The sequence below is a fragment of the Betta splendens genome, chromosome 5 (assembly GCF_900634795.4).
Source record: "Betta splendens chromosome 5, fBetSpl5.4, whole genome shotgun sequence".
Lineage (NCBI taxonomy): Eukaryota > Metazoa > Chordata > Actinopteri > Anabantiformes > Osphronemidae > Betta > Betta splendens.
The window spans coordinates 20,383,936-20,409,938 of NC_040885.2; the positions used below are offsets into that span (position 1 = coordinate 20,383,936).

The window sequence follows — 26,003 nt, forward strand, 5'->3', positions numbered from 1 at the left end:
GACCTCTACTTGGCCGACGGGAACGGGAGCTGGAACGGCCTCTACTTGGCCACAACTGGCCTCAGCCCCAGGCCCCAGTGAAGGAGCCCACCCCCGGCCCTAAATGTATGTGTATGTGACTAAGTATGAGGAACTGTGGGAGATACCCAATTCTCCGGGGGGTCCAGCAGACAGAGCCATCAATGGGAAGGCTCCGTCTACTGGCCCCCCCGGAAGGAGCCCCCAGATTCCTGGACAAGTGTGTATGACTAATGCAATTAAAACTGCAGAGCATCCCACTTGGAAGGGACGGAACCACTTCCCAGTAGCCCCGGTCCCTTCATCAGCAGGACGCCCCTTGCAGACCTAAGTGAATGAATGCGGAAAAATGTAGTTGGGAAGCAGAGCACCAGGGTCCGCAGAGCCAGGTTCCCGACTGGCTCTGCTACCTATCCCACTACCCCCCACAACCCCCAGCCAGGAAGGGACAGCCGAGACCCAGGGACCGCAGTACTACTGCCCAGGCGCCACACTCAGCACAGCCAGAGCCATCCTCACCCTTCTTTCACACTTACTCAGGACACGTTTTTTAAGACAGAACTTTTCTATTTAACTCGTTACTACAACCACAGTTTTCACTCTATGAACATATTTTTTTCACTCGTTCGTAGTCATACTTGTCTTCTTTCTAATAATGTGTCTGGTTAAGCCTCCAGAGCTATACTTTAGTCTTTAGCCGCCTCGAAGCGCAGAGTTCCAGAAATCTTCCCATAGACTCTAATTCATTTGTCTGAGACTTTTTTAGAGAAACACAGAAGTATAACATTTTGAAATTGACTAAAAATTGAAATTTCACACTCATACCGCTTGCTCATTAAACCAATTATTTTTTTTAACAGCTATCATGGTTTTGCTGCAACAAACCTGTTTAGCAGGGGTGCAACTCTGCTTTCACAGCCCAGAATGACCCTGATTTTCCCACCTTTTTTTTCCATGACAACGGTGCAGCTGCAGCTTTGACTGACAGGTCAAACTCCTGACACTCACTGTAGCAGCTTTATGCATATTACTGATTACAGTAGTTTATTACACTGTGATTCTTTAATAATTGATAATTAATAATTTATTTTCAAATAAAAGCACCAATCCAACTTTTTAGCTTTAATAGCACTGTTTTTGATTTTGAATGGGTACTTGAATCAAGAAGATGATTGACTCCAGGTACTTGTGACTAGTTAATGACACTGTTTTACAGTTTAGCTATTAGGCACACAAACCCCCTCCAAATCTTTTCAAAATAAAAGCACCAGACCAGATCTTTAGTTTTAATAGCATAATTTCTCTTTTTGGATGGTTGATAGTGACTTGTTAATAAGACTAATTTACTGTTTAGCAATTACCTGCACAGGATTCCTTCACATCCTTTCAAAATAGAGGCACCAATTCAATTTATTAGCTTCTTTTAGTAATTTTTTTGCCTCTGAATGGGTAATGACTGCTAATTAATAAGAGTGTTTTACAGTCTAGCAATTGTCCACACCTCCAGATCCTTTCAAAATAAAAGGAGCAATGTAAAACTTTAAGATTTCTGATTCTGGTTGAATATGACTACTTAATGAGACTATTTATACCCACACACACTCATACTAAATCTTTTCGAAATAAAAGCATCAATCCAAATCTTTAGCCTAAATAGCCTCTATTCTGATTTTGAATGGTTAATTATGATTACTTAATGAGCCTTTTTTACAGTTTAGCAACTTAGAAAACACACCGCCTCAACATCCTTTCAAAATAAAAGAACCAATCCATAGCTTTAGCTTTAATAGCCTTTTTTTTACAGTTTAGCAATTTAAGACACACACCGCCTCAACATCCTTTCAAAATAAAAGCACCAATCTATATCTTTAGCTTTATTAGCACTATTTCTACTTATGACTGGTTAATTATGACTGATTAATTATTATTAATTATTTTACTGATTAGCAATTTCCACACAAAATTGCACACGTTTCCTGCACACCATATTGAATAGTTCTATAACTTTGAGCTATTCTTTCAGCTGTTGAACTTAAAACTATTTAATTATAATATTGGTTTGATACCTTAAGCTATATTCCATCAAACTAAGCAAACCTTTACACACTTTCTTCATTTTCAGCAATTCTTTAATTTCAGCTAAGCAAAGTTTCCTCCATTTGAAATTCAACTACTTTAGCTTCTTCTGCAAATATTCAGCTCTGTTTAAACAACTCCCAATTCTCTTCAGATACATGCATCTATGCTTTACATGCTTCAGCTATTTTCAGCTGTTTACCATGTCTTCAGGAATACATTCACCATTGTAGTAGTCACTGTGCATTTTCGTATGGAAATGCTTTATCTAGTTATCCCTTAATATTGCTATACTGGACCACTGCTTGCTTTAACTATACATTACAGTATATAGCCTGTAAACTGTTGGAACCTCAAGTCCTCCCGAGTTCTTTGATGAGAAGAGCCTATACTTTGCCACCTAAAATAAATTTATTAAAGACAAAATATACATGAATAATTTAATTGTAGACATTTGGGGCTCATTGCAGACGTCTGGAGCTGTGACTTCTCTCCCTCCATACCAAGTCACAGACTGACCAACTCCACACAGACACATTATTATATACTCTGCCTCTGCGTTCATGACATACATTGAAACAAAGGACTTATCTTACAAAATGATTTTGAACATGCACTAAAACCTTTGACTTAACATATGAATCCTCTTACAGGACAACAGCCTCTCAATTATCCATTGTGCTTCACAGGCTATGTCACTCACATGGCTTTCCATAACACACACACACATCCTGCCATTGTGTATTGGTAGTTTCTCCTGTGGTACAGGGTGTAATCCATAAGATAAATCTTTATTTGTCCCACAGTGGCGAAATTTCCACACTGCAGGAGGACACGAATAATATAAAAATAAAAAAAAAACATTACAGTTATTACAGAATGTATGATTTAATAAGTTTAAGAATAGAAACGAATGTACACATAAGCACATAATAATACAGGAATTGCACTTTGGCGTCATTGCACGAGTGTTAAAAGGTAAACACGGTTGAAAACATTCAGAGGTACCCTTCAGTTCTAAACATTGCTTAACAGACTCCACAATATTTAACCACAATGTATCTGTTATTACAGAATGTGTGTGAGTCCGGTTCTTTTTCACGTCACTACCTTTTGGGACATTGCTTTAGTCTAAGCCGTGACCTGTTCAATATGGCGGCACAGATATGCCAACTCGGAACAGGAAGCTGGAATGCCGTTGCGCCTGCGCAGTAGTACACCCCAGGTCCCTGTAAAGATGTCTGAGCAGGCGGGGAGGGAGCGGGACGGAGTACCAGAAACAAGCGTACAGAACCTACAACCTTCTGCAATTTAACCAGTCAAGGTAAGAAAATGCGGCCTCGCAAACCTTCTCCGACTGCACCGCTGAGCAGTGGAAGGTCTTGGCTTTTACATAAACTGGATTCCAGGCACCCAGGGTTGTTGAACGAGTAAAAATGAGCAGAAATTTTGTGCAGGACCCGCCGCGCTGTGGCAGGGGCGTTTCCGCCATTTTGTATGAGAAGTTGGGCCGAAACTGCAGCTATCTCTGCTAACTGACACCTAATGGGCCATGTAAAATGGCCGAAAATGTCAGAACTCAAGGCGGCTCGGCTGCTTCAATGTGTGAATAATTCAATTTAGCCCCGTTTGAGACCGATGTGTTGCAGTCGCAACTGCCGCGTCGCCCGTGTGCTGAACCAGGACAGTTCAGGATCAGCCACAGCCTTTTGTTTTCTTCACCCCGCCTTTTCCCCCTCTTCTTCTCCTCCTCCGTGTTTGTTTGGAGAGTCCATTAGGCGCATGCGCGTGGCAATGGCGCTTGTTTGTTTTTAAAAAACGCGAGTTGTTCCATCAGAGCGTTTTATTAATAAGATGATAATAAGCACAGTTTTAATCGCCACAAAGAAGAGACGCAGCGCTGATTATTCACGCTCACGTAATGATCCGTTTTATCACGAAGACCGTTGAACTTACCGCCAAATGGCTTTAAATTGACGCGCTGCCGATCGTCAGAGTAAAGTCTGTGGACGTCGTCTCTGCTGCTCAGACAATATTGATCCGGTTTACATTTCTAAAGCTCTGTTTTGTTAGAAAGCCATAACGTGGTCATTTTATTCTGACGAACTGAAAGAGACATACGTTTTTTTCTAGAAAACGAATGAAATCGGATCCGATTTTTTGCGTTTTCGATTTTTTAAAATAAAATGTTAAAACGAAATTGCTGTCAGTTTTTTTCAACCTAATAGATAAAATTACAAACGAAAATACCATTTAAGGCTGGAATATTTGTCTTCAAACGTGACACACATGTATGAAAGTTTCTGTTACTTTACTACGTTACAATTGTAACTGCTATAGAAATTGTGAGAAAATTAACTCAAAATTGTTACTGTAAAAGTCTTTGAATGCTACTAAGCTAATACGCGTCCTTTCTCAGGTTTTCTGAATTTATGCAGATTAATCAGTATGTGAAGCAAAATTAAGCCGCTACTCATCAGATAATTGGTTTATGTTTTGGCTTGTTGTATAGCAGCTCCATTCTTAAAGTCTATACTGGTTATATCCGTTTTCTGATATCAGCTGAACCAATTTAAGACACAGTTGTAAAGTTAGTGTTGAGTGTTTACTTCATTCTGAACCATTTTGTCATCTGTTTTAATTTTACTTGAGTTGATTTGAATCCAGAAGTTAAATGTCCTATTCATATTGTTTGTTGTACAGTTGATGATCTAGCTGAAATGTCCAATGACAGCCAGGGAACTGTGAAGAGCGAGGCGGTTACCATGCTTTCTCCCTCTGGCTCCTCTCAGGGACCACCCCTTTCTCCGCCCCTAAAAACTCCTGAGCTTCCAGGTAACCCAGTTTGATAGATAAAGTGGTCCAGTTGGCCTCGTCTGTGTGCTCGTGTGTCTCTGACTTATCGCTTGTTCTGACAGATGAACTGGTCCAGGCAGGCTGGTCTAAGTGCTGGTCACGGAGGGAGAACCGACCATATTATTTCAACAGATTCACCAATCAGAGCCTGTGGGAGGTTCCAGTTCTGGGTCAACATGATGTCATTGTGAGTCAATAAAGGAATAAATTAGATGGACTCTATTCATGAGAAATAGATCCTGGACCAAAGACATGAGATCATATCTACATTTCTTTTCTTTTAAACTGTTATGGTTTCTGTTACATCATTTATCTACCTTTGTGCTGTGTCTCTACCATCTTTCTTGTCCAGTCTGACCCACTGGGTCTGAATGCAGCCCCAGCGGAGGCAGGAGAGGGTAACCTTGGTAATGGTCAGAGGAAAAGGAGGAGCTCTGAAGAACAAGGGATGGGGCCTAACAGTTTTAAACGCGCTAAGGTAATGCTCTTCACCTTCTCAGGTGATCATTGAGGCATCTTTCATGACTGGGAACAGCTGAGCATGAGAATTTTGGGGATCAACTGAAGGAAAAAATGGTCAAAGGATAACAGCAGTTTTTTAACTGACAAAACTTCAACAAATCCTAGATAGTCTTGTAATTATAATTAGACCCGGTATGTCTTTGTTTCCAGGTGGAGCCCACTACACCCATCTCTCCAAGTACCCCTGGGGTCAAACCTTGGAGTTCCGCCCCAGAGGACAAACAGGTTCAACCAGCCATGCCTACCACTCCAAGTCCTGCCCCTGCGCCATACAGGCCATCTATGTGCGTACTGAGGCCACGGCCCTTCTATCAGCATCTTCAAAATAGTTTTGTTTGCCCTCAGGGTTTTAACATTCTTTGGTTGTTTTCAGAATCTACTGGGACTTGGACATTCAGACTAACGCTGTGATTAGAGAGCAGCCACCAGCCAACCTCCTGCCCCCCCACCCTGAGATTGAACTACAGAGAGCTCAGCTGGTCACCAAACTGAGACAGCACTACCACGAGCTGTGTCACCAGAGAGAAGGTACAGTTCATACTGTCATACAATCATTCAGCTAGACCTCGAGTATTTGGATCAGGTAGCTCCAGCAAATCAGATTGATTATGAAATACTGAATCTACATTTAGTGTAGGAAAAGCTAAAGATCTGACTCTGGATCAAACAACTGATGCTGAACAGAGAAAAACACCTTCTGACAAACTGAGGTTAAGTGATTTAGGAGACTGTATAAAACAAACGAAGCCTGTTTAAATTCAACTTGTTTTCTCTGGAATATTTAGATTATCCATCTGCGTTAAAGGCTTTAAACGTGTCGTCTGTGGTTCAGGTATTGATCCGCCCCGGGAGTCATTTAATCGTTGGCTACTGGAGAGGAAAGTGATCGATAAAGGTCATGACCCTTTATTGCCAAGTGACTGTGACCCTGTCATTTCCCCGTCCATGTTCAGAGAGGTCATGAACGACATCCCTATCAGGTACTTGTCTGACTTCTACTGAAGCGAGCTGCAGGTGACACAGGAGTTTACTGGAGAGTAAAATAAATACCTAGATTTGTGTATCTCTCAGGTTGTCTCGCATCAAATACAAAGACGAGGCCCGGAAGTTGCTGTTTAAATATGCTGAAGCTGCCAAGAAGATGATTGACTCCAGGTACTTGTGACTAGTTAATGAGACTGTTTTACAGTTTAGCTATTAGGCACACAAACCTCCTCCAAATCTTTCAAAAATAAAAGCACCAGACCAGCTTTAATAGCATAATTTCTTCTTTTGGATAGTTAATTGTGACTTGTGTCGTGTATTTGATGTTCCGACCTTGTCAGAGATTTCACACGGACTCAACTTTTATGCTCAAATTAACACATAAATTTATTACACATAATGAAACAGTACAATTACAGAATAATCATGAGAGAGGTGGTGGCCGAATTCACCTGGAGGTTCGTCTGCAGAACAAACTGAGAGGTCGAAAAAGGTCAGCTGGATGTCTGCAGCAGACCCTCTGCGAAGCACTCTAAGAAACATCTCCCAATGCCCACTATTTAAAGCTGTGTTGTTTATGCAACCAGCAAGTGCCTATGTGTCCATCGGAAGTCCATGTTTACACAGCTGCAGCAGCATATTTGTTTTAGTGGCCAGAAATAACCCCATAAGAGGAACAGAATATACTACACTTGTTAATAAGACTAATTTACTGTTTAGCAATTACCTGCACAGGCTTCCTCCACATCCTTTCAAAATAGAGGCACCAATTCAATTTATTAGCTTCTTTTAATAAATTCTTTGCCTCTGAATGGGTAATGACTGCTAATTAATAAGAATGTTTTACAGTCTAGCCATTGCCCACACCTCCAGATCCTTTTAAAATAAAAGCAGCAATGTAATTCAATTCAATTCAATTCAATTTTATTTATATAGCGCCAAATCACAACAAAGTTATTTCAAGGCACTTTACAAAGTAAGGTTTAAAACCTCACACAACTAAACCCAACAAATCCCACATACAGCAAGCATTTAATTTGACAGCAACAGTGGAGAGGAAAAACTCCCTCTCTAACGAGGAAGAAACCTCCAGCAGAACCAGACTGGATGTGGGCGGCCATCTGCCTCGACCGGTTGGGGTGAGAGGATAGAGAGATAGAAAAGCACAGCAACAGCAACAAGCAACAACAAGCAACAACAGAGCACAGGCAGGATGGTAGGACCAGGGACTGGATGCAGGCAGGATGGTTGGATCCGCAGCTGCCCATCACAGACACCAAACTTTGAGTCCAATGATACCTGTGGGTGAGGACAGAGAGGGAGAAAGAGTGGGGGTGGGGGGGGGAGGAGAGAAGCACAACTACTGGACAGAAAGAGACAAGGTTAGTTAAACATGGGACAATGATGGGAGGTTATGGGACAGAGGAGGTAGAAGGAAACAGAGGAGCTCAGTGTATAAATTAAGTCCCCCAGCAGTCTATGTCTATTGCAGCTTAACTAAGAGATGGTTCCTGTGACTAACAATAATTGCCAGTGACCTGAACCATCTCTAACTATAAGCTTTATCAAAAAGGAAGGTTTTAAGCCTAATCTTAAAGGTGGAGAGTGTGTCAGCTTCTCGAACCTGAAGAGGGAGCTGGTTCCAGAGGAGAGGAGCTTGGTAGCAAAAGCTCTGCCCCCTGTTCTACATTTAAACACGTATGTAAATGTAAAACTTTAAGATTTCTGATTCTGGTTGAATATGACTACTTAATGAGGCTATTTATACCCACACACACTCATGCCAAATATTTTTTAAATAATAGCATGAAGCCAAATCTTTAGCCTAAATAGCCTCTTTTCTGGTTTTGATTATGATTACTTACTTAAACTTACCCTTTTTACAGTTTAGCAATTTAGGACACACACCTCCTCGACATCCTTTCAAAATAAAAGCACCAATCCATATCAGGCCACAGCAGGATGATCAGAGAGCCTTGTGCAGAGGTAAATGGGCAGCTCTGATCTCTGAACTTTGATCTGTGCAGGAATGCTAGTCCAGAAAGCAGGAAGGTGGTGAAGTGGAACGCAGAAGACACCATGAACTGGCTGCGCCGAGATCATTCTGCCAGCAAGGAAGACTACATGGTAAATGTGACCATGATCTTCAAGTATTTTTTTAAAACAAACATGTTTAAGAATGTGGAGCTTTATGTCTGTGTGTGTTTGTGGCAGCGGTTCACTTCCAGAACCTGGTTTTCTATGTTCCACTAACTGAGGTAACATTTTACAGGTTTTACTGGTAGAGGAGCAGGAATAGAAAATCACTTCATCCTGATTGGCTCCTGTAGCCAAACTACAGAGAATATTTACATAAAGTTCTGCTTGTCAGCCTTCCCTTGTCTAATAGCTGGGCTTGTTTATTCTGTTGTTTTTTGCAGTGCAACATGGATGCATAACCAGGTCTGGGTGACAACCACTGGGCAATCTTTGAATCTGCATGTGTGTGTTTTTTCCTTTTGCCTCCTGGTGCTGCTCGGTGGGATTTGTTGGGTCCTGTAACATACTCTGTTTTTGTAGGACCGTCTGGAACACCTGAGGCAGCAGTGTGGCCCTCATGTGACTGCCGTTGCCAAAGACTCTGTGGAGGGGATCTGCTCCAAGATCTACCAGCTGTCTACAGAGTATAGTCGGAGGTTAAGACAGACACACCTGAGCCTGCTACAGGATCCGCCCACAGGTACACATGCGCACCAGAGCCTGCTGCAGGTCTCACTCCCCAGCAGGCATTTGAACGTTGAGACAACGTTGAGGCAACATTATAATTATGGTTGAATAACCATTGCATTATATTTAGATTTTGAAAGGTGTATCAACATTGATGGGGCAACGTTATTTCAGTGTTTCATTATGGTCAATCCTCAACATTCGTTACATTTATGCTGATTTATGAGCGTTCATCAACGTTGCGTTTACGCTGATTTATGGTTATTAATGTTACGTTTACATTGATTTATGGTTGTTTTTGTTTTTTTTAATCAACCTTGCATTTATGTTGAATTAACTGTTGATTTTGAAAGATGCAAAATGTTGAAATTGCAACAAAACTTGTTAAAACATGGCTGTGTACCAAACTGTGAGTGAGCAGACTCAGACCCAGAGACTGGTTTTAGAACAGTCAATATTTATTGCTGGAGTACAGAGATGAAATGAGATAGGGGCAGGAGTCCAAAGAGGAGAGGAGCTGCCAGGAGTCCGGGTCAGGTGTTGGAGCCGCAGGGATGTCGTCAGGGGGTTAATCCGTTAGCGGCTGCAGGTGGATCTAAACGAGGAATGAGATGGAATTAGTAAATGAGAAATCTCCAAATTAGAACCTATAGTGTTGATACTGACTGGTCATGTAGCATGAAGATCTGGCCACTGGCGTGTGGTCGCTCCGGTGTCCATATACTGCCTGGTTGATGAGCGGTGCTTATTTTCTTTTGTCATCCACCAATGTCCACCGTCAAACTACAACATATACGTAACACACTTAGCATTTATCATAAGAAAAAAAACAAGTACATAAATTAATGAACAACAGGAAACAAAGGTAAAATAATCATACATCACTGGCTGCACACACACATAAGAGGAAATGGAAACGTCAAATACATCAAAACATACACTGTGTAACGTCTTGTCTTATACTGCGGCTTTCACAGAACACATTGAATTTTGAAATTTTGTTCCGGACCACCATTGAACATATAACATAATAAATACAGACACAATAAATATATAAATAAAAAGTGTAAAGATAACATTCAAGTCAGGTAAATATAGCATAACCAATATTGCAACTCTGTCACTGACATTGAAACTGATAATAAATAAACATGAATCAAACTAACTTACCAAACTAATCCCACATGTAAAACAAGTTACCCATATTACAAACAAGAACCAAACCTGAAAATCACGACACCACAAATGACCAAAAGGGTAAATGTTGGACGAAACAGGACCACCTGCCTGCTGGAAGACAAATTGGAACAGAAACACAGCTCTATCTTTGTTCCACTACCACCCAACCACTGTGTATATGTGTTCATTGTTTTCCATACATTTGATGATGATGTATCATAACTTGTGATGACAGCATCTAAGGACAAAAATCAAAACACACATTTTGGATAATTTTCATAAATTCTGCATATTTAAACCAATGTAAGAAAATTCGGGTAAGGACGCTTAAGTTCAAACATAACCACGAAATAACAGTCTACTAATTTGTTTAAATAATTTTGACTTACCTTTTAAAAATAGCTGCTACGTCGCTGTGCTCTTTCCAAAACAGTTGCTGGGTGTCTTCTCTGCTGCAGCACACACTTTCTCATCACCGTTTGGGTGACATTACCATTATGAGATCCACATACAATCTATGATGAGAACTCAATGAAACAGTTAAAAGTGAAATGCATGATGACCAAAACTTTATTTAAAAAATTACATGATTAAATAAAATATTAATTTAAATAATTCTTTACATGTACAATAAATAAAGTCTGGTTAATAATATATGTTGAAGACAATCTGTCATTTTAACATTATAATTTTTTATTAGGTATTTTGTCAACCTTTTTACAACCATCAAACGACGACTGACATTGTTTAAACCACATTTTAACGTTGAAGGTCGGTTGTGTGCCCGCTGGGTCAGAAAGTTCTATTAACACGTGTACTGTGTGTTTCCATAAGCAGAAGTATGTACATCACCGCCACAGTCCCGGCTGGTCTACTGTTACCCCATGCGACTTGCCACCCCCTCACCTCCTGTTCCTCGAGTGGAGCTGCACTTTGAGAATGATGTGGCCTGTCTGCGTTTTAGGGGAGAGATGGTCAAAGTCAACAGAGGCCACTTCAGTAAACTGGTCAGTAGTGAGCTCAATGAGAGATGCTTCAGGTCCTGCTGGTGTATGTACTTACTTTGTCACTTTTTGACAACGTTTCATAATAAAAGACATCCATACTTTTGGAGGCACTGGAAATGTTTAAACTTCACCTGCCCCTGTATGTTTACTTCTGATCAGGAGCTGTTGTACAGGTACAGCTGTGTCGATGATCCTCGCTTTGAGAAGTTTTTGTCCAGAGTGTGGTGCCTCCTAAAGAGATACCAGGTCAGACTCTTAATCAGGATCTCACCTCAGAGTCTGAGTCTGGTGATGTGATTTAACAAGGGGTGTGTATGTGTGTGTGTGTGTGTGTGTGTGTGTGTGTGTGTGTGTGTGTGTGTGTGTGTGTGTGTAGGTGATGTTTGGCAGCGGGGCTAACGAGGGGACAGGCCTGCAGGGAGCGCTTCCGATCACTGTGTTTGAAGCGTTAAATCGACAGTTTGGAGTTTCTTTTGAATGTTTCGCATCACCACTCAACTGCTACTTCAAACAGTTCTGTTCCGCTTTCCCTGATACAGATGGGTTCTTCGGATCTCGAGGGTGAGAACTGTAAAAACTGTACCAACTGGATATTGGTAATAAAAGTGCTTATATTTTGCACACACACACACACACACACACTGACCAATAGAAGGCCTGCTATGATCGGGGAGCCAGGAGTCAAACCTGACTCCCATACTATAGTGTTACACCACTACAGAACTTTTAGTGATGAGTTGTTTTTATTTTTAGGCCATTCCTGTCTTTCTGTCCAGTCAGTGGCTCATTTGAAGCCAACCCTCCATTCTGTGAAGAGCTGATGGACACTATGGTCACACACTTTGAGGTTGGTCCAATTGGTCTGTTGTCAAAGTTTTAGTTCTCACTATTTATTAAAAAAATGAATCCAGAATTTAATCTGAAGACAGATTGACACTGCCTGATCTCACGGGTTCTGGGTTTGTCTAGTATAGAGCAAAGTTCAGTTCTATACTGGTACAAAGTGTGCTACTTTTGTGTATTCTTGTGAACACATTGGTGGTGTGTCTTTTTAGGAGCTGTTGGATCAGTCCTCCGAGCCTCTGTCCTTCATCGTCTTTGTCCCTGAGTGGCGAGACCCTGTGACCCCAGCCCTCACCCGTATGGAGGAAAGCCGGTTCCTTCGTCACCAGCTCAGCATCCCAGCCTATGAACATGAGTATCGTTCTGGGAGCCAGCACATCTGCAAGAGGTATGACTGTACCATAGCGATACTACACCCATATTCAGTGTACTGATACTATAACTGTCTGAGGAAATTATGCTGAACTTTAACAGAATGAAAACACTGTCATGGATGTAGCAGTGGTAACAAACGCTACATTAAATGCAGCTGTGTAAAATTTTAGTTTGTTACTTCATTTGTTCTGAGAGCAACATGTTTACATGTTCTCGATTAGTCAACAAATGACCTATGATTAATTGATTATCAAAATAATCGTTAGTTATAGCCCCAGTATTAAACTGCTGTATTAGTAGTATTAAACAATCCTAGCATTAAGCAATTCAAAGAAATTTAATTAAATTAAACAAAACTGTTCTGAAATGTAGTAGTACTTCATAGTCCTGTACTAGTGCTGATCTGTTTTTACAGAGATGAAATGTACTATCGGGCAGTGCATGGTACTGCAGTACTCTTCCTTCAGAACAATGCCGGTTTTGCAAAGTGGGGTCCAACTCCAGAGCGTCTGGCAGAGCTGACGGCAGCGTACCGCCCTTCCTCCTCCCGTACATCCTCCTTATCCTCTCCTGGCCCTGCCCACGTTACACCAGGAGACAAAGACTCCACCCCCAACACCTCTGATAGGACACAGAGTAGTGTGATGTCACCAGGTGATCATGATGACAACAACAACAACAACAACAACAACAGCAACAACAGCAGCAGCAGCAGCAGCAGCAGTCCTCGAGACAAGATGCCCACCATATAGAAGTGACTGTGTGACAATGCATCCTCCCCTGTACGACAAGTGTTTAAATTTTCCGTTGTGATTTTCTTGTTTGTTCGTCACCAGCACTTGTAGCACATGTCAGATTCTTTCAGCTTACTCACAAGGCTGCTGCCACCATGGGGGATGGTTCATGCTGCCAGCTCTCCAACCAGTAAGAGACGGAATAGACATTGTGGAGCTGCAATAAACGTCTCACTCACCTGATACGTTGTCCCTGAAAGATTTTGACACCAACATGGTTTGGGGATAAGGCAGCTATCATTTTTACTAGACTCATCACATAACCCAGCAGCATCTGCTTCAGGCCCACCTGGGACAGGGTGTGTGGTTGATCACAGGTCTGTGGTGACGGAGGATGGATGTGTTTTTTCCACCTGCTGGAAGTGGAGAGTGAGGACTATTTTTCAGGGTTCCAGCAATAAATCTTTGGTTGAGGTTTTTGACACACACACACACACACACACACACACACACACACACACACACACACATACACACACTTAAGTTTTTTTCTGTTATGTACTGGTTATTTACTAGCATATTTCACGTAGACTAATGATTTTCTTAAACCTTTTTATAATTGGGCAGCTTTTTGTAATTTTTTATTTAATGAACTTGTATTATATTTCTACTTTATCAGAATATATTTTTCAGCGGGACCTCCACTGGGCAACATACATAATTGTGTTACACAGATTTCTGAGTTTACAAACATTTTGCAAAAGTTTTGAGACACTTGTAACCCAACACTCCTCACACTTCATGACCTGGGACGAGGCATCCTGTTGCCTGTTGCTGTCTGGCTGATGAACTGTACCGTTGGTATCCTTCGACATGTGTAGATAGTGTACAGTTAATAGTCTGTTGCTGTTATTTTTCTCATCTGCTGTGAAATCGATTTGGAGAAAATGAAATGTAACCCGTTTTGTTTAGTGTTTTTTTTTTTACTTAATTTAATATTTTTAAGATACTGTTTTCTGTATCATAAAGCTTACAATAGTTTGTTTTAAACTAAACCAAAGTGTTATTAAGAAAATCTATATCTTGTAAATGTAGACTTGCTTATGCATCAGTAATGCTGCCGTCTGGGAGCAGAATATTCCCCTATATTATTTTTACAATTTTCAGCTGTTGTAAGTGTTCTTTTTGTTTTTTCTGGTTTTCTGGTTATTTTTTTGCTGTGCATGAATTGTTCTGACTCTAAATAATGTTCATATTCCTGAATGTGTTTTTCAATACTGAGTCTTCTGACCAAGCTGCATCACGCCTCATCCACTTTCAGTATAGGAATTTTATTTAACTTTAAAGTCCAATATTTGGCAAAATTGTGGCTTTATGGCCCAATTAAGAGACTTGAATAGAGCCATGTCTATCTGCTTTTAGTGCTAAACTAAACTTTTAGTGCTAGGCTAATCTTGGAAAGTTCTGTCAACTTTAATGGAGAGTTGGAACAAAACAAAAAACTTAAAACATTCTTGTTAGTAGTTACCAGAGTTGTATTTAATGTAACTCTAGGCTTCACAGGGAATGTCAGATGATAAGCATTGCAGCTATGAAGATCATTTATATCTGATTTGAATTTTTAGACTTTAGAAAGTTCACAGATGATAAAATCATTGTTCTTCATATGAAAGACCAGAATCTCCTGAATCTCATGGTAAAAATGAGAATGATGAGGCAACGGCGCTGATTGACAGATGCTTGGCTGTTTGTGGTTGTCACAGAGTGTAAATAAATTGTCCTTCATCCTGCTGCAGACAAACTGCAGTAAAAATATATCCAACCCAGTACAACCAGTGCGTCTGTGTTATCATTCACATTCACCCTGGTTCTAGGTTGTAGTGATACCTCATGCTCTTTGTTTTGAAATCATACAAAATAAATTCAAACCTCAATCAAACACTGATGTTTCTGGATTTTAAACAAAATACGATTGGTTAATGTAGACTTTGAAGATATTTATTAAAAGTAATGAATGTTTATATTTAAAAATTAGGGTTTTGGTGTTTTTTTTAATTATAACACAATAGCTGTATTTCGTCAGCAGGTTTTATTGTGAAATGTGCTTTTCTAAGACACAAATTATTTTGAAATGTGACCGGAAAACGTGCTACTTCAGCCAACTTCACAAGATCGGAAACAGTAATTTCCTGAAAACAAACAGGTTTAATTATTGTTTACCGCTTTTGTGATCTGTCGCAGTCCCGGTGTTTGTCTGCGCCCGGGCCCACGTTAACAGCTTGATATCGGTATTTGCAATATCTCTTCTAAAACTCTCCCACTGTCGTCGTTAGCTGTTGTTAGCATAGAGCAGCGGAGTTAGTTAACCGCTAGCGTTTGGTCAGTTGGATGCTAAACGGATTGGACTGGACGGAATATATACCCCTTCTACCATGGGAGCTCACCGCGGCGAGGGTAACCGGGAGTGCCTGGAGCAGGACGGGTCTGAGGCGCCGGAGCTGAGCCCGGTACGAACCGTAGCTAAAGGCGGCTAACGGGTTAGGTTAGCTAGAAGCTAAACAGCATATTTTTGAACACTACAGTACGATGAGTGAAGATATGAATATAATGTAAAGCGTTTCCCCCAAAGAAAAAAAACTCATTAAGTATATCTACATAGAGTCTACTTCGACTTGTTTATAGGACACACGTTTAGACGTGTGTGTGTGTGTGTGTGTGTGTAGACGCCATGGAACGTGATGATCAAACACCGACAGATTCACAGAAGAGGACGACGCTCACACATGACAATCAGGTCAGTGTTGGGTTACACCCGTTTACTCTGTTTACTAGTTTCTCTGATCAGCCAATAGCAAAACTGATTCGAGGCTCATAGTGTCCCAGCACAGGTGCACCCCACCTGTTTATGTCTGTAGCATATGGAACGTGTGTTTGTATACACAGCTACACAGATCCTCAGGTGTCCATGGATTTGTTGAGGACAGTGCTTCAGCCCAGCTTCAACGATGACATCATGGCTGTTTTCAGGAAGTATCACAAGGTAAGAACTCACATCTGGAATCCAGGTGTTGAACAAACTCACGTGTCAGGCTGATCAGAGAACAGTTTTAGTGTTCGCTGAACACGCAAGGACTCAAATTTACCTGTGAAATGACTTACGTTTTGTATAACTGGGTGTGAATAGTGTTGGAGTAGTTTGAGAGTGATGTAAAGCAACCCTTTAAAAAATGAAAACAAATTACGTTTGGTTGCATAAATGCTAAGTAAAAGAAAGTTGTAGTTCTTAACTGTGCAAATTGATATTCATGTTAAAATAAATTTAAAAAACTTTGAGAAAAGCTGTCACAACTGATCGTCTGTGTTGCAGTTCTTTGAGAAGGCGGCAGAAAACGTGAAGGAGAATGTTGGGGATGACATTCCAACAGATCAACTGATCCGAGATACCTGCAGGAATGTCCTAGAACATGTGAGCCCATCTCATGTCTTCTTACCACCTGTTCTCATCTGTGTCTATATCTGTGGGGTTACCATGGTTTCCTGTGATTTCATCACCAGGCCAAACAGCTGTTTCCAGAGGGAGAAGGAAAGAGGGCGGGAGAGGTTGCCATTAAGGTAAGTACCTCCAAACAGGCAGAAACCTAGTTTGACTCAGTTGGTTCTGAAAATATGTGTCTCTTTGTGTGTTGCCAGAGGTCCAGACCTGTTGATGAAGACTGCAGTCAGAGAGGAAGCCCTCTTCCCAAGAAGGTACATTGATCTTGTGTAATACAGCCGCATGTATTGAAGACAGTGTCATTAACTATGATCAATCTTATCTTCAGAGGAAACCTCGTCTAGGCGGTCCATTCATCTCCTCTGATCGACATTTGACCTTCTCCTCTCAGTAAGCACCTGACATACAGGTGAAAACATTAGTATCCAGTTATATAATTCCATCTGACACTTGTGTTCTTAGGGTAAAGCCGAAGGCTGACCCTATCAAAAGAGAAGGCCCAAAGGTGAGTCAAACCCGTCAGAGCTTCACTCATTTGTTCATAAGACAAGTATGAAGGAGACCTTTCTGATCTATATTAATGTGGAAGTGTGACTAATAAAATCATAATACATTGTGTGAGACACTTTTGTCCCATCATGGCCTGAGGGTTTGAAGCCAGTGAAAATAAATATGAAGGTGTAATCAGGTTAAACCTTTTGTTTTAACAGGTTCTTCTGTTGTTGTTCCTTAATGCTGTACAGAGCCTGACTTTACGGACATGTGTTAACCTGAACTTACTATCTGTGTTTCAGTGGGATCCATGTCGACTGAACGACAGCAGCACATTTGTTCTTGGTTCCAGAGCCAACAAGTGAGTGTGTTACAGCACATTAAGATCGTATCTATACATGTAACAGCATCAGTTTTTCATTATCTTTGAATTAATACATGTTCCAGTGCACAGAAATAAAAAGAATAGAAGTGTGTCCATCATAGACTAGCGGTAAATTTGATAGTCACGTGTATCTGTCACGTCACAGGGCACTGGGAATGGGAGGGACCAGGGGACGCATCTACATCAAACATGCTGACCTGTTTAAGGTAAGGACACACAGCCTGCAGACAACAATACAGCACCTTCTGTGAGCTTTTAACTAAAGTAGGTGACCACAACAGATCCCCTGAATTTCACTGCGTACAGCAGAATATCAATATTTTTGTCTTCTCTACCTCCTGTTTATTTTTAATATTAGTTGAAATTTCAAGAAAATCTCTAACTGTAGACATTAGTGAGCACTCACTTCTCTCTTCACTTTAGTGAGGTAATTATTTAAAAAAGATTAAATATTTCATATTACAGCTTATTTACAGGAATCCACCTCTTCCCAGTTACTGTGGTGTCTCTGCGGCAATAAGAGGACATTTTAAACATCTAATAGTTATGAAGTCCTAAGCCTGTATTACCTGCTCAGGTGTTTTGCCTAATTTCTTCCTGTATTTTTACACCTCAGTATGCAGCAGATGCAAAGGACAAGCAGTGGCTGGCAGAGAGGCACCACATGAGAGCAACCGGAGGGAAGATGGTGAGGACACTGGTCATGAAGCCTTAATTAACCAACTGTGTCAGACTCATGTCCTTCCTGTTTACTTAATACCACAATGTAAAACTGATCTAAGTGTTTTTTATACATAGGCTTTTATTCTGAAATATCTGCGGGCTGTATTAGCAGGAGTAATTCAGGTTCTCGTGTTGTGCTTTCAGGCCTACCTGCTGATTGAGGAGGACATCCAGGATTTGTCCCACAGTGATGAGTACAAGTGAGATCTCCATGGTAACCACCTTCTGTGTGTATACACAATGTATTTACCATAGTAACATGTGTATGTGCCTGTTCAGGGACTGTCCAGACGTGAGGATGGATGAGCTGAAGCCATTTTCTGTTCCTGTGTGGATGGTGGAGAAGATGAAGAGAGCCATGGAGGCCCAGCGAGACCAGGAACCCTGACCCCACACGATGACTTCTGACCTCTCTTTAGATTAATTAAAATGTAAAGGCCACAGAGGAATTTATCATCTGACATTGGGCTTCTAAATTAGTATTTTCTCAGCTGTTTTTTCAATAAAATCTTATTCTGACCCCCCCAAAAAAGCAGTTGCTCTTCATTCTCTTAAGCAGGTCAGACTGTTTTACTTAAATCCAGAATGGAATGTCAGCACTTACTGCTCCTTTCTGCTCTTGAAGGTTAAACTGACAGGAAATACAGATACATCACACATGCAACATCCCATTTTATTTATAAAACTTAAAACTTGTCAATGTCCAAACAACAGGAACTAACAGCAGGAGGCAGTGCATCACTCAATCCCTTCCTGTTTGTCTTTGATGGCGACTCTAAATCTCTCTTCCAGCAGAGACAGTTCACTGATCAGGTCGGTGATGGCGTTTGTGAACGCTTCCTGTCAATACACAGGTGGGAGAGGTATTGAGTAGATCTGAGGCATATCTGTATGATTATGATTGATTTGCTGATGTGCTGTAGTTACTAAACTCAAGAAATTACATCTAGCACAAGTGAATTGCAATAATTTAAATATTGAGTCTAGTATGTATTTAACTGGGGTATTGCAGCTAAGCCACAGAGAAAAGTGGAATACCTAATAACAGCTTAACAGCAACCTGCAATCCTATTCACACTGGAATGATGAAATGCATAATAGACTTGTTGTTTGTGTCCTTTGCTGTAGACCAGATATAGTTTTAATAAGAATGATGTAACATATAAATAAAAAAACTTTTTTCATGACCACTAGATTGTTTTCCACACAGCCAGTACAAGTAAACTGATGACATCAGTGACGACATATCTGTGTTACCTGTGGACTGTAGTCAGGTGTGGTTTGGACTCTGATGACAATCTTGTGCTCCAGAGGATGCGGAACTTTATAACCAGCAAACAAGACCTGAGGATCTTTTAGCAGCTGACTGAAACACAAACACGCCAGGTAATGATCAGGTGACATCACATACTAATCCGGTATTTCTTGAGCTGCTAAGATCTTTAAAGAATCAGCTTAAGAATAAATATGATACAAATTCAATATGGGGAAACATCCTAATGATCTGTGATGACTGATGAAAGAGGAGAAGAGAGGGCGGATGGTGGCCAATCTATTGCCTTCTCTGAGCAGCTCCTTCAGTGACAGATTGATGCATCCCAACTTCTGACATCATGTGATTAAAAGTAAATGGCATTGCTCGAATGATTTTTCCTTCAGAATAAGATGCTTCAGCCTATTTGCATTAAGCACAAAATTGCACTCTGTGTACAGTCAACGGTATGTAGTCGATTCTGGATATTAGGACGCAGCATTAAAATTCAAATCAATAATTGGGAATTTATCAAATATGATAAAACAATAATCAAACTAAAAGATAGAGAGGAGGCCGCGGAAGAAGACCACCTGATTTGAGTTCCATTCGATTTTTCAGAACCCTCTGGACATCAACCGAGGTCAGGCCAACCTGACATGAACAGATGTTCTTCTCAAATTCAACAACAAGCGCTTTCCACCACAGGTACAACGCTGTTAGCACCGCTGTTACCTCCTTGGCTAGCCCTAGTGGTAGTCAATAGTACTAAGTTGTATTGTTTAGTCTTAGCACTTACGCTCGAATGATGTTGCCCAACGTGTGGTCCTCCTTGTTCAGGGTGAACAAACAAGCATTGGGGACTTTAGTATCTTTGCTGATGCTGATCTTCTTTTCTCCTTCAAATAAGAGGAACGACTCGAAAGCAGGGGGTGCATTCATCTTCCCAATGTAAGAACGACCGCCACCAAACACAGACCGGAAACTAGCCTTTCAAAATAGGACGGTCAGGCTCTTCGTTTAGATTAAACTGGCGACTGGTAAAGCAATGTACACGCGCATTACCGCCACCTACCGGAGTGGAGCTGGGCGAAGTCAAACAGCAGCGGTGAGTCTAAACTCTCGCTTAAGATTCTTCATCAAGCTCCACCCTTTGTCCTAAGGAGGTTCCCTGTCCTAGTGTTTAAATATCAGCTTCTTCAACCAGGGTGCGCTGCACTAAAGTACAATTAAAATGTGCAGGATGAAAACATCCTGGTTTGACCTATTCTACTAAACTCTCATCCTGGTTTATAACTTGAACGGAACTGCCAGAAAGTAATGTTGTTTTGTCCTTTTAAAGATTAAAAACAGTAGGACTTCAATTTGTGTGACTTCAATAAGCTTAGCTTATTAGAAGTGGAGAAGAAGTCTCCAGTTTCCAACAGATTCAGTCATCAGAGGGAACGATGGCAGCTCAGAAAAAGCCTAAACCCCCTAAAGGTCATTCCTCCCAACAGCCCACAGACATCATCACATAAAACTGTATAATATAGCACTGCAGTGACAGTGTGTAACTACACGGTGTACTCCTTTATTGTATTGTTTGTGTAATTACAAAAATGCCAACCTCAAGGCCTCTGTCAGCACATCCATATATCCTCTCCTTGGTCGTACTCTTGCCCTTTGCCTGGCAGCTCCATCGCCAACATCCTTCTACCAATATATTCACTATCCCTCCTCAGTCTGGCCTCTCTGACTTTGTTCCTAACACAGACAATGTGAGCCGTCCCTCTGATGAGCTCGCTCCTGATTCTATCCAACCTCAGCATCTTCATCTTCATCTTCTCTGCTGCCTCCGTCTCTTCTTCTTGTCTCTTTTTCACTGCTTTCGTCTCTAACCCATAGAGCAGAGCTGCTCTCACCACTATCTTTACGCCTTTCCTTTGAGTCTTGCTGACACTCTTCTGTCAAACAACACTCCTGACACTTTCCTCCACCCGCTCCAACCCGCCTGCACTCGCCTCTTCACCTATTTTCCACACTCGCCATCACACTAAACTATTAAACTCCTGCACCTTCTTCACCTCAGCTCCTGTAGCCTCACTGTTCTACCTTGAATCCTCTCGTTTAGACACATGTATTCTGTCTTACTACCACTGACTTTCATGCCTCTTCTTTCCAGAGCAAACCTCCACCTCTCCATCTGTTCCTCCACTTGCTCTCTACTCTCACTGCAAATCACAATGTCATCCGCAAACATCATTGTCCAGAGAGATTCCTGTCTGACCTCATCTGTCAGCCTGTCCATCAGCATAGCAAACAAGAAGGGCCTTAAAGCTGATCCTTGGTGTGGTCCCACCTCCACCTTGATCTCTTCTGTCTGACCTACAGCACATCTCACCACCGTCATACTCCTCTCATACATGTCCTGGACTGCTCTCACGTACTTCTCTGCCACTCCCTGTCATACGCCTTCTCTAGAGCCACAAAGACAGAATGCAGCTCCTTCTGATCATCTCTGTACTTTTCCATCAACATTCTCATAGCAAAAATGGCATCAGTGGTGATATTACGGGGCATGAAACCATACTGCTGCTCACAAATCTCCACCTTCTTCTTAAGCATGGCTTCCACTACTCTTTCCCACCGCTCCATTGTGTGGCTCATCAACTTTATTCCTCTGTTGCTTTAATTCTGTGTGTCACCCTTGTTCTTAAAGATCGGCAACAGAACGCTTCTCCTTAATTCCTCAGGCATCTTCTTACTCTCTAGAATCCTGTTGAACTAACTAGTTAGAAACCCCACTGTCTCTCCTAGACACTTGTCTACGGAACGTCATCAGGACCAACAGCCTTTCACCTCTTCATCCTTATCAGGGCCTTCCTCACCTCGTCTTTTCTAATCTCACATACCCACTGACTACATTCACCATCATCCCTTCAATTTCTAGCTTTAGGCTCATCACCCTGTGTGAGACTCTTTTCAATTCTACAACATTGTTTCCCCTTCAGGATCACTTCTACCCCGTTTCTCTTCCTATCCACACCATGGTAGAACAGTTTGTATCCTCCTCCAATACTACGTGATTTGCTGCCATTCTACCTCGTCTCCTGCACACACAGTACATACACCTTCCTTCACTCCATCATGTCTGCCAGCTCTCTGCCTTTCCCTGTCATTGTGCCAACATTAAGAGTTCCTATTCTCAGATCTATGCTCCTGCCTTTCCTCTTCTCTCTCTGACCACAAATCCTTTTGTCTCCTCTCCTTCCTCAACCAAGCAGGCTTGGGACCGGCACAGAAGTCACTGGCTTGCAACCCCTGTGGATATATTCCACCTGTCATCCCATAACACTGTAAATATGCACATACACTTCTTTCTAAATTTAAAATGACTTAATACCTAATAATTTACTTACATTTATATCTTGTATTTTTTGCACAGTTAATTGTTTTGGTCTTCTGTCCTGTTTTTTGTCTGTTTTGTTTTTGTGTTCAAAAAAGCTTTGTCGCAGTCCATGGAAAGGACAACAGAACAACTTGAGACCTGAGGCCAGAAGAACTTGCTTATTCCCTATATGTTGTTTCTGGTGTTCCAGAAAAGCTCAAAATGATCTTCAGTAACCATCACATACCAGTCTACCTCCAATCCACCAACACAACAGACAGAAGTTTGTCCACCCAGAGGACCTGAAGTGAAACCTAACTGGAGAATAAATATATCGTCTCCAGCCATCGATTTTAGAAGAAATAAGACTAGTTGCCGTAATTCGACTTTAAGACAACTTGGAAGACATAGAATATCCACCGACAAAATTACCCAATATTATTTTTAAAGTAAATCCTGTGACGTCCACCGTCAACGCTGTCGCCGTCGTCATATTTCGGACACTCCTTTTGACAAATCATACTCTTGTTTGGACCTTTCGGGGCCTTCTAGTTGGTCGTGGGGAGTCGGTTGTTTTTGAAAGTCGGACGCTGATTGGCTGAACGACACAGGCTCCATCTGTTTAAACCAGCGTGCGGGAGTGTGTTCAGTTTGAATCAAAGAGCAGCTGGGCTCGGAGACCATCTCACGGTGAGTCCCGCAGACGGTTAACACCGTTTGTGTTCTTAAACATGAATGCACCGCGTTTACCTGTCGTTTGGAAGCAGCTGTTTGCGCTTCTCTTTGTTGTGGTTTCCGCAAAAACAGGATAACAGCAGCATGTGTTCAGTTGGCCGATGGAGCTAACGTCGTTAGCAACGAGCAACCGAAGCAAAACCCAGCTGCTGTTGACGAACAGACTTCAGCAGAAAACCGTTACCGGATAGTTTAGCCCACGCTTTTACCTCTTAACAGGTTCACTGGGGACCTAAGGTTTAGCTGCGATTAGCTATCGTAAGGGTTAGGGAGAATGACTCTGAGCCATAGGAGAGAGTTCTGTCTCACCGTGTGTCTGTCTCCAGCACTGTCAGCAGTCATGGCGTCACAGAACATGGACCCCGCGGCGACTGCAGCTTCCTCCACAGCCGCACTGAAGGGCAGCGAGAGCGGCGGCAGCGCGGCAAGAGGCTCCGTGACCAAACGGTGAGGCCCGGTACTGGTACATAAGATCAGAGTAGTTCCTCAGAGTTACGATTTAACTTTTGCGTATATACTGTAAACGTACTATAAGTGCAGAAGCAGCAGTAATGAAGTTAAGTTACTGATATAATGGTTATCTGTTCTGCATCTGATCAGGGACAAGAGTAGTAGTTAAAGGTCCGGTTTAATCCAGATGTTCCACATCACCTGCACTGAGTGGTTTCACGTGTGTCTGTGTGTCTGCAGGCTGCAGCAGGAACTCATGACTCTGATGGTGAGTTTGCAGTTTGGTTCTATTCATCACAATGTTAACTAGACGATACATTGTTTACATAGCGCTTTTATACATCCAATTTTAATCTTTTAATCACATTCTCTTTTTAAATATACAGTGTCTGAGACAGTATGTCAGTCTGCTGTGTCATAGTTCCGAAGGGTTGTTTGGATTGGTGATTGGGTTCAAATCTATCTCATTCCTGGACTTTAGCACATTAATTTAAGTAAGCAGCAGAGTAGATCTAATGAAGGTTTGGCAGAGTGGGTTCACCAGGTTTTCCTGACTGCTGTTCTGTAGGTCTGCTGTCCTACTTGAACAAGTGAAGACAGTTGATTTTCCTGTGGAAGATATTCCACTAGTAGTGAGTTTTTTAGGTGTTCTGTTGCTGTAAAGTAGTTCTGGGGTCTAGACTTTTGAGTCCTAAATGCGTTAAATTGAGTTCTGGTCTAAATTGAAAATATTGCTTAAAGTATTAAGTTTGTAGCCAAATCTTGAAAAACATTTTGATGGCATAACCTACCCTCTATTTTGTAGATGTCTGGTGATAAAGGGATTTCGGCATTTCCAGAATCTGATAATCTCTTCAAGTGGGTCGGAACCATTGATGGAGCTCAGGGCACGGTACAGTCTCACCCACATGCGCACAATGATTGATTAATCTCCAGACCTGCACGGGTGGAAAGAGTCCCTGTCCTGTCCTGTCTCAGGTGTACGAGGGTCTCCGGTACAGACTGTCCCTGGAGTTTCCAGCTGGGTATCCGTATCAGGCTCCTCGTGTAAAATTCATGACACCGTGTTTTCACCCAAATGTGGATGATCAGGGCTTCATCTGTCTCGACATCCTGAAAGACAAGTGGTCAGCGCTGTATGATGTTCGCTCCATCCTGCTGTCAATCCAGAGCCTGCTGGGAGGTAATGTTATCTCTGGTCTGGTGCAAGGGTCCAGGTCTTTTGCTAAATTTACCTCCCAGCTAAGGTCTCCAGATTCTTAGATTCTGTGAAACGTCTTGATCAGCCAATGAACTACACTGATCCCCTTAGTCCAAATCTAAGTACAGATTCATTTACAGACTCTAACCGGATGTTGGGTTTTTGTCCCTAGAACCAAACAACGAGAGTCCTCTGAATACAGCTGCTGCTGAGCTTTGGGACAACCAGGAAGGTGAGATGCACACACACACACACACACACACACACACACACACACACACACACACACACACACACACACACACACACACACACACACACAGTGAACTGCTGTCTTATGTAGAAATTCTCACTTAAATGTTGTAATCAGCTTCATGTTTTGATTTTTTTTTAAATATTGATATGATGTAGTGCCTTTTGCTCAGATGGTGCAGATGGATGGCTTGTAACAACAATTTGTGTCTTGCAGGCTTCAAAGCTCATCTACACTTAACATTCCAGAAGTGAAGCTGCTCCAAATTTTATTGTCTGTTGTAATTCTTTGTATAATATTTCTATGTTTGTTCACCTTCACTGCATCAATAAAGTTCTTAAATCAGTGC

At 41.7% G+C, this 26,003-nt stretch overlaps 4 protein-coding genes across 11 annotated transcripts; 3 read left to right on the forward strand and 1 right to left on the reverse strand.

The window, feature by feature from the left end:
* Positions 1-2,844: 2,844 nt before the first annotated feature.
* Positions 2,845-13,541, forward strand: pcif1 (phosphorylated CTD interacting factor 1). Of its 6 annotated transcripts, none has more exons than XM_029150938.3 (16): positions 3,888-4,012; positions 4,798-4,929; positions 5,013-5,137; positions 5,303-5,428; positions 5,623-5,756; positions 5,846-6,000; positions 6,305-6,452; positions 6,544-6,627; positions 8,484-8,583; positions 9,016-9,175; positions 11,176-11,348; positions 11,508-11,594; positions 11,725-11,909; positions 12,102-12,195; positions 12,404-12,579; positions 12,982-13,541. In XM_029150938.3, the coding sequence occupies exons 1-16, from the start codon at positions 3,949-3,951 to the stop codon at positions 13,316-13,318; spliced, it is 2,280 nt and encodes a 759-aa protein (XP_029006771.2). In that variant the 5' UTR covers positions 3,888-3,948; the 3' UTR covers positions 13,319-13,541. The 6 variants fall into 6 exon arrangements, with proteins under 6 accessions (XP_029006769.1, XP_029006766.2, XP_029006771.2 ...); XM_029150939.3 differs by having other exon boundaries at positions 3,889-4,012; positions 11,179-11,348; XM_029150936.3 differs by lacking the exon at positions 3,888-4,012 and adding an exon at positions 2,845-3,418 and having other exon boundaries at positions 11,176-11,594.
* Positions 13,542-15,423: 1,882 nt separating this feature from the next.
* Positions 15,424-18,925, forward strand: LOC114855640 (deoxynucleotidyltransferase terminal-interacting protein 1). Its single transcript, XM_029150959.3, has 13 exons — positions 15,424-15,807; positions 16,024-16,094; positions 16,244-16,340; positions 16,668-16,766; positions 16,856-16,912; positions 16,991-17,047; positions 17,122-17,183; positions 17,256-17,298; positions 17,588-17,646; positions 17,816-17,876; positions 18,287-18,358; positions 18,538-18,593; positions 18,673-18,925. Exons 1-13 carry the CDS (start codon positions 15,733-15,735, stop codon positions 18,779-18,781), a joined length of 918 nt encoding a protein of 305 aa, XP_029006792.1. The 5' UTR covers positions 15,424-15,732; the 3' UTR covers positions 18,782-18,925.
* A 123-nt stretch (positions 18,926-19,048) lies between these two features.
* Positions 19,049-23,584, reverse strand: polr2j (RNA polymerase II subunit J). 2 transcript variants are annotated; one of them, XM_029150971.2, is made up of 3 exons: positions 23,448-23,584; positions 19,651-19,759; positions 19,049-19,233 (listed from the first exon to the last, which is right to left on the reverse strand). In XM_029150971.2, the coding sequence occupies exons 1-3, from the start codon at positions 23,534-23,536 to the stop codon at positions 19,132-19,134; spliced, it is 300 nt and encodes a 99-aa protein (XP_029006804.1). In that variant the 5' UTR covers positions 23,537-23,584; the 3' UTR covers positions 19,049-19,131. The 2 variants fall into 2 exon arrangements, with proteins under 2 accessions (XP_029006804.1, XP_029006803.1); XM_029150970.3 differs by lacking the exon at positions 23,448-23,584 and adding an exon at positions 20,445-20,640.
* Positions 23,564-26,001, forward strand: ube2c (ubiquitin-conjugating enzyme E2C). 2 transcript variants are annotated; one of them, XM_029150968.3, is made up of 7 exons: positions 23,564-23,705; positions 24,077-24,197; positions 24,441-24,468; positions 25,006-25,092; positions 25,179-25,383; positions 25,574-25,633; positions 25,871-26,001. In XM_029150968.3, the coding sequence occupies exons 2-7, from the start codon at positions 24,091-24,093 to the stop codon at positions 25,906-25,908; spliced, it is 525 nt and encodes a 174-aa protein (XP_029006801.1). In that variant the 5' UTR covers positions 23,564-23,705; positions 24,077-24,090; the 3' UTR covers positions 25,909-26,001. The 2 variants fall into 2 exon arrangements, with proteins under 2 accessions (XP_029006801.1, XP_029006802.1); XM_029150969.3 differs by having other exon boundaries at positions 23,686-23,705; positions 24,351-24,468.
* The last annotated feature ends 2 nt before the right edge of the window (positions 26,002-26,003 follow it).

Coding starts and splice junctions, on each gene's coding strand:
- polr2j (XM_029150970.3), bottom strand. CDS start 20,587: ATGAATGCACCCCCTGCTTTCGAGTCGTTCCTCTTATTTGAAGGAGAA. Junction 19,760..20,444: donor TTGGGCAACATCATTCGAGC/GTAAGTGCTAAG, acceptor TTTGTGTTTCAG/TCAGCTGCTAAAAGATCCTC. Junction 19,234..19,650: donor CACCTGACTACAGTCCACAG/GTAACACAGATA, acceptor GTGTATTGACAG/GAAGCGTTCACAAACGCCAT.
- LOC114855640 (XM_029150959.3), top strand. CDS start 15,733: ATGGGAGCTCACCGCGGCGAGGGTAACCGGGAGTGCCTGGAGCAGGAC. Junction 16,913..16,990: donor CGGGAGAGGTTGCCATTAAG/GTAAGTACCTCC, acceptor GTGTGTTGCCAG/AGGTCCAGACCTGTTGATGA. Junction 17,877..18,286: donor AACATGCTGACCTGTTTAAG/GTAAGGACACAC, acceptor TTTACACCTCAG/TATGCAGCAGATGCAAAGGA.
- ube2c (XM_029150968.3), top strand. CDS start 24,091: ATGGCGTCACAGAACATGGACCCCGCGGCGACTGCAGCTTCCTCCACA. Junction 24,469..25,005: donor AGGAACTCATGACTCTGATG/GTGAGTTTGCAG, acceptor TCTATTTTGTAG/ATGTCTGGTGATAAAGGGAT. Junction 25,384..25,573: donor AATCCAGAGCCTGCTGGGAG/GTAATGTTATCT, acceptor TTTTGTCCCTAG/AACCAAACAACGAGAGTCCT.
- pcif1 (XM_029150933.3), top strand. CDS start 3,949: ATGATAATAAGCACAGTTTTAATCGCCACAAAGAAGAGACGCAGCGCT. Junction 5,429..5,622: donor ACAGTTTTAAACGCGCTAAG/GTAATGCTCTTC, acceptor CTTTGTTTCCAG/GTGGAGCCCACTACACCCAT. Junction 11,910..12,101: donor GGGTTCTTCGGATCTCGAGG/GTGAGAACTGTA, acceptor TTTTATTTTTAG/GCCATTCCTGTCTTTCTGTC.